Source organism: Protopterus annectens, chromosome 13.part0 (genome assembly GCF_019279795.1).
Source record: "Protopterus annectens isolate FY-2018-M chromosome 13.part0, PAN1.0, whole genome shotgun sequence".
NCBI lineage: Eukaryota > Metazoa > Chordata > Ceratodontiformes > Protopteridae > Protopterus > Protopterus annectens.
The window spans coordinates 977,117,352-977,130,013 of NC_056747.1; the positions used below are offsets into that span (position 1 = coordinate 977,117,352).

General features: G+C 44.4%; 1 protein-coding gene across 4 annotated transcripts in view; it reads right to left on the reverse strand.

The window, feature by feature from the left end:
* Positions 1-747: 747 nt before the first annotated feature.
* The window catches only part of LOC122787886 (junction plakoglobin-like), an 803,785-nt gene continuing 791,870 nt past the window's right edge, over positions 748-12,662 (reverse strand). For all 4 annotated transcript variants that reach the window (XM_044054804.1, XM_044054805.1, XM_044054806.1 and 1 more), the window contains one exon: positions 748-2,204. In XM_044054804.1, coding sequence (XP_043910739.1) covers positions 2,151-2,204 — 54 coding nt within the window. In that variant the 3' untranslated portion in view covers positions 748-2,150. The remainder of the gene's footprint in view (positions 2,205-12,662) is intronic.

Sequence of the window (12,662 nt, forward strand, 5' to 3'; positions counted from 1 at the left end):
AGATAGAGATATAGATATATTCATCCTTGCCTGGAACGTGGCTGTAAAAGGTCCATGGATCAATCTATTTGGTTAAGAAATATTTGATAAATAAACTAGCAGAATACATTTTAGTGCAGCAAATAAACAAGCAAGTTTTGAGAGACAGGAAGAAATGAGAGCACCCAAACAGAAAAATCAGTGATATAATTGGAAAGAAACTTTAGACAGACAGGTAGTGAACAGAAGTGAGGACTGCACCTTGAATTTGTGAGGTACAGATATTGCTAGTAAACCTATGCTTCTTTGAAGTATATATAAAATGAACAGTTAAAACATGTAGCAATATGCTTAATGTTTCAATGGTAAATCGTCAGTCAGAAATGATTACCAAAAGCTAAAACTGATAGTCTTAATGGCACATTAATAGTTTAAAATATTTTTAACAACAGCTAATCATTTAGAAGGTTTGTCCATCGTAACATTTACTTCTAATGGAAAAGTCAGTTTCACATTGCTATTAATAGAATCCACTGGAGATCATGTCATTAGATACAATGACATCATCTCTAGATATTTAGAGTAGTACCATTGTAAAGTCATTGGAGAGTCATGACAACACTAACTTGGTTGTGTCATAACGAGGACTCATACTACAATTGCAAAAGAAAACTGGTTAAAAACATATTTCAGTATGACATATTTGGGTCTAAGAACTTAATGAATAATACTGACTCTCTAGATGAATGCATTAGTACTGCACAGAAATGTTTTAAATTATTTATTTATTTATTTCTGAGGTGAGGTAGTCCTTAAAGAATACAGATGTTAAGGCTGTAAAAGTAAATGTAACAGACTCTAAAATTAAATTAAATATTTTCAGCATATCACAAAAATACTGCAGTTATGTATATCATACACACGTTTATCATACTTATTGTGCAGTGTGCTAATATAGTTGAGATAGCAAAATTGGTCAGTTTAACCAAAGGTACGTCAGAGGTATAATATGTCAGTATTTTAGGTTCATTTTAACAGCAGTCCCTTAGAATCACTCGACAATCCTTCCACAGGAGAACAAAGACAGATTATGTTTTTGTATGTGTTACCTGTTCAGTGAATGGTATCAGATGTAACAGGACAATGGCATTACAAATAGTGAAGGGCCTAGACTGCACGGGAACAGATGATAGTGTGTTTAGGCCACACAGGGGTGTGGCCTGATGTATAATGCTGTTTTATTGCACCACATCCAAGGGAGTGTGAGCTGTGTGACTAACTGCAGGGCTAACAAAATTGACCTCATATCTCACAATGAAGAAGGACACCACTTCTCAACTTGCACATTGTGCAACTTCCACTAATTGACCTCATATCTCACAATGAAGGACACCACTTCTCAACTTGCACATTGTGCAACTTCCGCTGAGGGCACATGTGGCCCTAATGAGCTGACCCATATGGCTATTGGGGATCAACTGTTTCATCAGATTAGTGATAAATAGGGTGAGTCAAGAAATGTTGGTAGTTCAAATGACAACGCATTTTACAACAGATTTTTTTGTGTATGTACAACATGGAGGCTGGTTGTTGCATAGCTGTTTTGGATGCTCCCTGTCAGAAAAGCCAAGTCTCTTTACTTATAACATTGCCCACTGTGTAGTTGTAGATCCAAATGGTCAGGAGGGTCATTTATATTAACTGGTTGTCTAAGAGTTTACCTGCACTTTGACAGCAACTTCTTCCAAGAGACTTGATCTTCACCCTTGAAACTTAATCTTCACCCTTGAAACCTAACTCTTTTTATGACTTACAGACTATTTTCATCTTAGAAAATTACTAACATCAGTTACAGCTGATGAAATATGATAGGAAAGATAATTAATTTAAAAACTGGTCCTTGGTGGTACACTTCATTTTCACCCATACAGATTACACAAGCAAGAGGTAAATAGTTGTTCATGTGCACAAATCCTAGTAAACAAAACAGAAAACAAAATGCTTATGCTGTTTAAAAAATGTGTCATTCGAAAGTTTCCCTGCATAACTGTGCAATTTGCTAGACTTAATTTAAAAGATCCCAAGCCATAAAGAGGCCCCACCCAAGGGTTATGTATCATCCATACACCTATCTAAAGAAGGAAACAATATTTTTGACATCCTTCAGCATCTCAGTGTGGCTTGAATATACATTGTTCTTTGTTTCTTCGGGTGTTTCTGGGGACCTAAACAGGAAGAAAATGAGGAAGAGAGATCATTAAATATAAAGGATATTAAGTTGGAAAAAAAAAACAGGCCTTTATGTTGTACTTGATGACACACGTTCCTTCCACAATTCCATATAACTTCTACATATAAGGTCTTACAACAGCTTAAGGGTGCCTATACCATCTCATATTTACTTACCATGGAAGCTCAGTGTACTATTGTTATCACTGTTCTAACACCAGTAATATAATATGCTTATCCTGTTATTGCCCCTCTGTTAAGACATAATACAGTGGTATTACAAATAACAGAAAACAAGATCCTGCAATTTATGTACCTTACCACTAGATCCACCCATCTACTAAATGCTTTTAATTTCAACTGATTAAGGACATGTTTTGCCCACCACTGGCAAACAAGCTATCAGCACATGAATCGATATTTGTCTCAGAAGTAACATGTCCTTAAAACTAATCAGATTCCCTTTCTGTCTAGCTACATTTGAAAAATGTTTCAAAAAGTTCTGCCCTGCATCAGTGGTCTACCAGGAAAATCACTGATTTAGACAATCTTTCACCCTTTAGGAAAAGTTGAAGCTACACTTTTCATAGAATATTATTGTGTTTGTTTTAGAACAATTTGAAATGTGCATCCTATGGCACCACATGTTAATTTCCAGCAAATGTGATTACATCTAGCAACATGTATACATTATATATTTTTGTCTCTGTTTAATGTCTAGCTATATTAGCAAATTTCCTTTTCATGTTTAATATGTACTTTGGCACTCATCTATATATCAGTATATTTTAATGTTTTATTTACTAATTGGCATTATATTTGTTTTCTATTATTCTGTAAAATACATGTTTCTCATTTTGTTCTTTCTGTTGCAATTGCCTTTTGACCCAGGAAATGGCTGAAAAAGTCCTGTACTAGCCCACTCAACTGGGTAGTAAACAAACTGACAATAAGTTAAATAAATAAATAAATGACTACAGTGCAACATGAATGCCACATTACAAAGACATGTGTCTGGAGCATTTCTGCCAGGTCTTTGCTGAAAATAGGCTCTGTCCTAGTCGGATTTTCCTGGTCAACAAATGTTAAATAAATACATAAATAAATAAATAAATAAATAAACAAACAAAATAAATGTGTATAAGACTGATTGTTATCCAAAAAAAGTCTATACATTTCTATTTTTGTAAGTAATACGTGAGCTTTTGCTGAGTTTTATTTCTTGCTCATTTACACCATATGCAATCAAAAGCTGTAGGACTTGGATCTACTTGATGACTCATTTACAGAATGTTACCTTAATTGACCAATTCACCAGAAAAGAAAGCAAACATCTGTCCCCCGGATTCTCAAAAGCTTGCACGGTGCACATTATTATTGTAAGATGAAATTTTGCCAATATGGTGGCCGATCGATCCACTTGCGTGCACGTCTGATGTGTGCGAGTGCTGTAGCACTAGTGCTGCACGTCCCCAGCCCTGAATGCAAATCACCCCATTTGCAGGTGAAAATCATGCAAATGAGATAAATCTGCCATCCAGGAAGCAGGAATCAGGGCGTGCAGGACTAGCGTAATATGTAGAAATGTACTTGGTTAGTAACCGAGTACGGTACTGCAAACTCCAAAATGGAGCTATGACAGCTCCAAATAAAGGCTGCATATCATGGAGGAAGAATGCCAATGGCCAAGTAGAAGGTCACTGGCATTGTAAACAATGCCAAATGTACAAAATACAACTTTTATGATATGTCCGCCGATTGCGGCTGTTGAAGCATAGGGCAGCTGCGCGCAAACAGGACCGGCAGGGAAATAAGAAAATAAACCTAAAACAGTCTAACTAAAATCAGTATTCCACCATGCAAGTCAATGACAGGCAAAATACAATCTGGCCAGTGAGTAGTGGTTGCTAAGGGGGGAGGCACAGTTTGACACATGTAACTATGCATTAGCAGGCAATTCTATGCAAATGAGGGGAAGGATAGTGAATCCCGGTTTTCCCCAGCATGTGAGGCAGGTTCCAACAGTGTATGAGTATGAATAGCTGAGTGCAAGACTAGGAGGTAGATGAGATCATGTGTGGGAGTGTCAGGCATACTGTCAGCAGATTGGAGCCCTGTGGCTCGATGGTGCATCCAGCTTAACACTGCAAAGCCAGGAGGTGTGTCTAAACCTGCTCAGCATGTACGACAAAGTGTAAGTGGGTGTGTGTGCCGTGCAACTGGATCTACAGGAAGATAAAGGAAGTGAACCCAGGAAATAGCAGCAGTGTGCACATTGCAGTACACCGATTGTGCGGCGTGCCTCCGGGATGAATCAGAAGGGCAATGGGAAGGGAAAGCAGCAGTAGGAAGTTAATCAAGGGGTACTAGGTTCACTGCCAGGTGAAACGGATCAGAACCAGCCAATTACACAGGCAGCAGATCAGCCCAGCCCAGAACGCCACTATAAACTATGCAAACACCTACCTCTCCATTTTTTTCCACACCCTACACCATCGGTGTAAACAAGCAGGGAACTTTTAATACTCACAAAAGCAATGTTAGGGGCTGCAATAGCTATCATACAACTTATGGAAGAGGCTGAGGGTGGCGAGGATGGGAATAATGCCGACCAACCCACAGTGAGGAGATGGAGAAGAGTGTACAGACCCAGGGTGACCTACCAAGGGCTACATGAGCTGGAGATAGTGGAGCTCTATAGAGTGGACAGGGACCTCCTACAGCAGATTGTTGAGCTGTGCTGGCCATGCCTGACACACAGAACTAACAGAGCTGAACCCATCCCAGTGGAAACAAAGGTATGTGTAGGTCTAAGAATACTAGCTACAGGTACCTTCCAAAGGCCAACTGGGGATATGATGGGGATCTCACAGGCATCAGCATCCAGTGTACTCAACCAGTTCCTGGATGCCATGGCAGCACATGTCAGTGAGCATGCATATTTTCCCCTCACCCGTGAGGCGTTGGCCAGCAGTATGCGTCTTTTCCACCAAATATCGGAATACCCTGAGGTAGTGGGTGCAATAGGCTGCACGCACATATGCATCAAAGCACTACCCGGTGAGCAGGGTAGGGTCTACATAAACCTCAAGGGCTTCCCTTCCATCAACTGTCAGGTCATGTGCGATGCCCAGGGCATAATACTGAATGTGTGTGCTGGCTGCCCTGGAAGTTATCACGATTCCCACATCTGGCATTTGATGCAGCTGTACCAGAAATTTGCCAATGGGGACATCCCACATGGTCACCTAGTGGGGGATGCTGGATAATGCACTGGAGCCGTGGCTGATGACACCCATCAGAAATGCACACACACCCGAACAAGAACTCCATAATGAGGCACACGCACAAACAAGAATCATAATAGAGCATGTTTTTGGGATGCTCAAGTCACAGTTCTGGTGTCTGGACACATCCGGTGGAGCCTTGCAGTACTCACCAACTACATGTACCCAAATCATCCTTGTATGTGCCATGCTACACAATATAATCCTGTGGAAACAGCTGCAGCAGGAGCAGCAAGGGGCAGGGCCATATAGCCCCCCACCAATGCCAAGGCCTGCACAGGCACAGAGTGACTCAGAGGAGGAACAACCTGAGCCTGCCCCAATAGGCAGAAGGAGGCATGCCCAGTATGCCCTAGCTCTGGCAAAGAGGCAATGCATAGCACATACACTGACACAGGAGGGACCCAGGGAATAGCACCTCTCTGGCTCTCACATACAGTAAAAGGGATGCCAAACATTACACTATCTGTGCCTAACCATGTGTAGGCAGCATACTACATGCATCCGACATAGGCAGCCCTGCAGCACCACCCGCAATACTGGGACACCCACAGGATAAGTGACTCACACATGCCAGTCAGGAGGGGGGGGGGTCACATACCCAACAACAGTCAAAGCCAGCAGGACAATGTAGACAAACACAAACAAATGCCGAATTATGGCCTCTGAATGAGGGGTATGGGTGACCCCCCACCCAGGCCTACACAGACAGACCACAGCAGGCCAGGTAGTGGGATGTCAGTTGTGACAGCTAGGAATTCAGAAACTAATGTGTATGCAATCAAAAGATAAGAACAGAAGTACACTGGTATGACATAGCCAGCATGATGGGTAAGACTACTGACAGAATCAGACTACAGGACATACCAGTACAGTCCTAACAAATGTGTACAACTGTCAAGTGTGCCCCCCACACCTCACATAGAAATACAGTAACAGTCAGGTGTGCCCCCCCCAATCCTGTGTAGAAACATAGAAATAGGTGCACCCCCTGCTAAGCAGACATGTTGCAACAGTCAATGCCAAATGATCAGTGGATAACCTGCAGACACAGCATGCTACCTGTTGGTGTACAACACAAAGGTCAGCTGTGCAGTACAAACCACTGGACATGCTCCACACATGCATAACCTTACTAGGCATGCTCACACACTTAGAGAAATGAAGGCAATGTCAGTCATCAACATACTGAAAGGTCATACTGGGCATGCTCACACACTTAAACACATGTATGCCATGTATGCAAACACCAATGGACCAGATATATCCAGCAGGCCATGTATGCAAACACCAGTGGACCAGACATATCCAGCGGTTGGAATAGTTACTGCGGACACATGTCAGTATGCACCACACATGCTTTGCACACACAGTGAATAGGAATACAGACATATATGTAAGGACAACACACCATAATACTCCAAAGGTAGATAGATATAGATGTGTGGAAGCGGGTGACCATTACAAGGAGCCATCCATGCACACAGCCAAAGGGCCCCAAACACATCAGTTACAGATGTCACACACTGCAGTTACTAGCGACCAGTACCTGTCAGCACTACAGACTATGTGGTCCACGTGCCAGCTGTGCAACATGGCTGTACAGGACATAGTCAGCTAGTTGCCCTAGACATGCACCTATGTCATATAACCCCATGTGTGGCCACCTGTGGCGTGTTGCCCCTACATGAATGGTGTATGGGCCATGCACACACTGGCCACCCCATAGCAGTACCCTGACAAGCCCGCTGAGGTTATCCAATGTGAAATACACCTTTGGGAGAGTTGCAGGCCAGTAATCTCTGTGGCACATCCCATAAATGCATACTGCTGTAGTGTGATAGACTAGTTAGGTAGGAGTTCTAACCCCAGACATAGCAACTGTGTGTGTGAGTGTGTGTCACTGTTCGTGTGTGTGTCTGTCTCTCACTGACTGTGTAGAGAGCAATGCTTTTAGGTTACTCACACCCTTTCACATGCCCAATTTTGGCAAGGCTGCTGATGTTACTCACCTAGACATACTCCCCTGGGAGAACTGTAGCCCAGTAATCTCCGTAGCACATGCTGTAACTGTGTACTGCTGTAGTGTGATAATGTAGTTAGGTAGGAGGTCAAACCCCAGATGTGGCAACTATGCATGTGTGAGTCTGTGTGTGCGTATGTGTGTGTGTCTGTCACTGACTGTGTAGAGAGCAATGCTTTTTAGGCTACTCACACCCCTTACAAGTCGAATACCCTCCTTTGGCAAGGCTGCTGATGTCACACAACCTGAAATACACTTCTGGGACGATCACAGCTAAATCATCTCCATAGCACGTCCCATAACATTGTATGGCCATAGTGTGATTAAGGAGTTAGGTGGAAGTTCTAGTCCCTGACCTGCCAACTGTGTGTGTATGAGTGCATGTCTGACTGTGTAGAGAACAATGCTTTTAGGTTACACACACCCTGTACACATCACATACCCAATTTTGGCAAGGCTGCTGATGTCACCCACCTAGAAATACTCCCCTGGGAGAGCTGTAGCCCAGTAATCTCCATAGCGCATACTGTAACTTCTGTATTGTGAATTAGACAGGTAGTTGGGTTCCATCTCCACACATGGCAGTTCTGGATGTATTGTGTGTGTCTCTGTCTGTGTAGGAAGCAATGCATTTTAGGCTAGTCTCTTGCAGTCATTTCAAAGTCCTACTTTGGCAATCATGCTGATGTCAGTCAGTGTGAAATACACTTTTGGGCAAAGACGACCCCAGTAATATCTGTGGCGTGTACTATAACTGCATAGTGCTGCAGTGTCATACACTAGTTAGGTAGGGGTTCTACTCCCAAACATGACAGGTGTGAGTGTGTGTTTGTAACCCATATTCTCTATAGAGGTGGTTGTGACTGTGTGACACCTGTGCACAATGTGGAGTGGGTTTTGCATTTTTCTTATATGGTGGCTATACTATATATCACAATGTCCACTGTACATGGGTAACACATGTGATATGGCTGAGAGGCCGGGGTGCAGAGCCATACCCAGACATGTGATGTCAAGGGCAGGCAATCACAGTTAGCAACCCCACTATTACCCAGAGCATACTCTTACCCCATGTGTCATACACACACCCACATGCCTAGATAACAGCCAATATGTGAGTAGTACACTGCACATTGGCCACCGATAGTAACTATGGAGTGATGGCGGTGGGCCACAGAGGGCATGACACCCAGTCCATCTGTCCAATATGCACATACGTGCAGACAGTGCACCTCACCCGTGTTCTCCAATGGACAACTCCACCACCTGTGGTGCCATCACATGTGACCCACAACAGACATACCATGCCTGAAAATATGCCCGTATGGACAGATGCCACTGACACCAAGGAATGTTGATAGCATGCACACCATGTAGGTGCAGGGTAAAGCTGCTGGCCATTACCAGCTCCCGCCACAGGTAGGCAGGACTGCCACATCTGATGGTAATCTGTGTTCACAACATGGGCCGGTTACCCCAGGTACAGTTCCACATGTCACTGTACATGCATGTGGGAGGTGTGCACATCCCAGATGCAGTCCATGTTATGGATGAAGGAACACAGAAATGGCAAGCGATGCACAGCATTGCCCACACACAGTAGTCACCCAGGTAACTGGATGGGGGATACAATGCCTGCCTGTGTGGGCAAATGCAAAAACTACATCCCTGAGCCACAATGCAGACCATCATCATGTGGCCTGATGCCAAGGTACACCCATTGCCTAGCCGTGGACAGCCATCTGGCGCAGTTGAACACCACACACCTGTGCAGAAATGCACACATGCATGTCAGTAGTGGCACCCTGTGTGTTTGTGTGTGTGCATTGCATGCTGCAGATGTTCACATCCACACTCACTACAATCCCCATGGGCATGCTGTCTGATGACAGACACCTTCCCATACCCTTCGCCCATACAGCCCCTGTATGACCTGTGTGGTGCATGGGATACCTGCACAGTGATGTGATGTGGCACTCCCACAACTGATGAGTTGTACACCTGGCCCTGCCATGTGTGTCATTGTGTGTGTGTCCTTGTGAGAGCGTGGCTGTGTTGATGGCACCTGTTCATGCCAACAGACACGTGTATGTCACCTACCATACAGCTACTGTATCCCTGTTGCAGATGTCACTCACCATCACATATATGTTCTGAGTGCTCCACAACAGGTAACCCATGTGGCGCATCCAATAATTGCTGTGCTAGCACTACATAGTTGTCAGGGGTTTGATACCCTGTGATGCTAGGTGTGTGACACAACCATGCCTCACTTTTACCCTCCCATCCCTCCCTGACATGTATTAGCCTCCCACACCCTCTCAGGTGGACATGGAGACCTACACCTGCTTTGCTTAGGCAGCAGCATGTGCAATGTAAGTAATGCTCATGATCAGCTGATGGCCTTTGCACAAATCACAGCCCTCCCCTAGCTGATTGCATGTGAAACAGCTGTGGTAACATCCCCATCGCCAGTTGTATGGAAACACACTCCAATACCCAGGAACATCATGGTGGTGTTTGCCTTTGTCACCCACAGTGAGCAGGAACTAGATCTGTTGTGTGCCAAACAGCATCCCAGATGGATTGTGTTGTAACTCTAACAAAATACACTGTGGAAACAGTGCATCAAATGGGTGGTGGATGTGCCTGACCTGACTAGAGCCTGTAAGTGCCACTATACTGCACTTGGAGTAATGTTGCTTTCACAGTGTCTGTGTGGGTATGGCTGATGTACATGTCTCAATACCTGCCATGTCAGTTCCATGTTGATGGGGAATCTCCATCTGCAGGGCCATCTGCAGCCTGGACAGTGTTGTGTCTGTGGTTGCATGTGTCACCCACGGAGCATCTAGCTGTCGACTGCTGAAGGTAGTCTGAGGATTACAGTCAGTAGATGGAGAAAGCTGTGATAGTCACAGAAGTCATATCCCTCAAAGGACATATGTTGCAACAACCCTGTAACAATAGTTAATATATGTGGTCATCACAGCACCATGTCAATATTGGCCCTGTGTATGTACTCCCAGCCACACCTCTGTCAACCTTTGTACATATATTGTGCATGAAGTGGTGCATATATGCTGTACACCATACTTTGTGGCACCATATCTGAGAACAGGCCACTGATATATCTGACTGCTACACATGTTATATACAGTAGGGGCTACATTACATTACATTACCTGCACATTCTGAGGATGTTCTTACAGTACTGAGGTCTGTGTACTTATGGTGAATGTTGACAGTGTGTGTAGTGTTGATATGTACATTAGCCTGTGTACAGACTGTGGTAGATGGTATTGTTATAGTTCCTCTACATTCAGATGTTACATGCTGCCCCACTGTATGGTACCGTAGTGGCATACATGTTTGTAGGGCCATAAACACACATGTCCCATACCACAGACAGCCACCAGACCAAACTGTGTAGCAGGCCAGTATATGTAGGGCAGTATGTGAGTGGCACATCTGAAGATGGTGTCCAACACATAGTCCATATACTGTCATACCATGCTAGCTAAAAATGTGTGGCTGTTGCTGTGTTCACATTGGTTGTGGATATGCACTGTCACACAGGTGTATCCTACCCTGTGCTGTGACATGCCTGTGGAGCCTGCTGCATATGCAGGTACATGTGCATTCCCCCTTGGGAGGTGTAGGCCAGTGTTGAGCCAGTCTGCCTGCAGCCTGCACAGTGCACTGTGACATGCATAGCAGCTGAATGTACCTACCCAGTGGAATGTCATGTGCAAATACTAGCCAGATGTCCTGCTGCCTGACCTTCCCTAACAGTCATGTATGTCAGACAAGGCAGTGGGATGCAGTGCAGATGTATGTCAATACCTATTGTGTAGTATTGGCTATGGCACCCCTGTACCAGATGGCATACCGTTACAAGACAGGCAGGGGTGTGTGAATGCATGACCTATGGTGGACATTATATACCTGTCATCATGTGTTATACCCATCTACATGGCCATCCAGATCCATATTGTCAGGCAAGGTACACATGTGTAACACTAAAGGCATATGTGTATACGTCTGGAATGTACAGACTGTGTCAGTCCCCCACATATATTGGCCAATATCTCCACTGCAGTCCACAGCAGCATTACATGCTAGTAACAGTACTGTACACTGATGTACTTTGGATGTAGTTTAGTAACCAATGACACACATGTTACGAGCAGATGTGACCTGCCAAGCACACCATGTCTGTGAAGACAGTCCCAATGACAGTAGCAAAGGCCTACTAGTATACCTGCTAGAGATACCGGACATCCCCTGCAACTATGACTTTGGGAACATACGGGCTGGGGTTGGCCTACACATCATGTCCAGGAACTATGGTGGGAATATATGTACATTTACATATCCAGATAGTCAGATGTATGATTACACATGTGTACTACACTCATTTAACACTGTCATGGCACCACCCACTATTGATCCCCACGTCATGTGTGCATGGTCCCATTACATCACCTGTGTGATAGGCATCCGTCCTGTGTGTGGGCAGCAGTGCTACTGACAGCATGTAGCAATACCCCATACAGGAGAACTGGCATACTCAGGGCAGCCACATATTTGTAGGAGGATCAGGAAGTACAGACAGACTGCGAGTGGAGTAGTGTTATGTTTTGTACAGTACTGGTGTTACAGGGTGTGGGTGTACATACTAGTTTGCCATGGAATGCAGTCCATCTGCATAGCACACAACTGTGGGCCTACCCTTATGATGGCTGGAACTGTGCCTATTATGTCTTGTCTGACCACCACACAGGTCTTGTGTCAGATAATACACTGGCAGTGTGTGTGTTGCGTGTTACTGGTACATGGCTACATCCATGGCTGTCCATACCAGCAATTCCCTGACTAAGGATCTGTTACAAGCTATCCTGTAACACCTGCACCTTGCGTAGTATATGGCAATAGTTGTCCACATATGTGCCTGTATTCCAGCCTCTGTCCATCATCTACATACCGAACTGTGCACATATGTCATTTTGTTGGTGGCTGATCCATAGTGGGCTGGGAGTATAACACACTGCCATGTCTGCCATCAGTTCACTGCCGTTGTAACTCCCACACATATGGTGGGGCTGGGGCCACATATGTGTGGGCACCACCTACACAATACA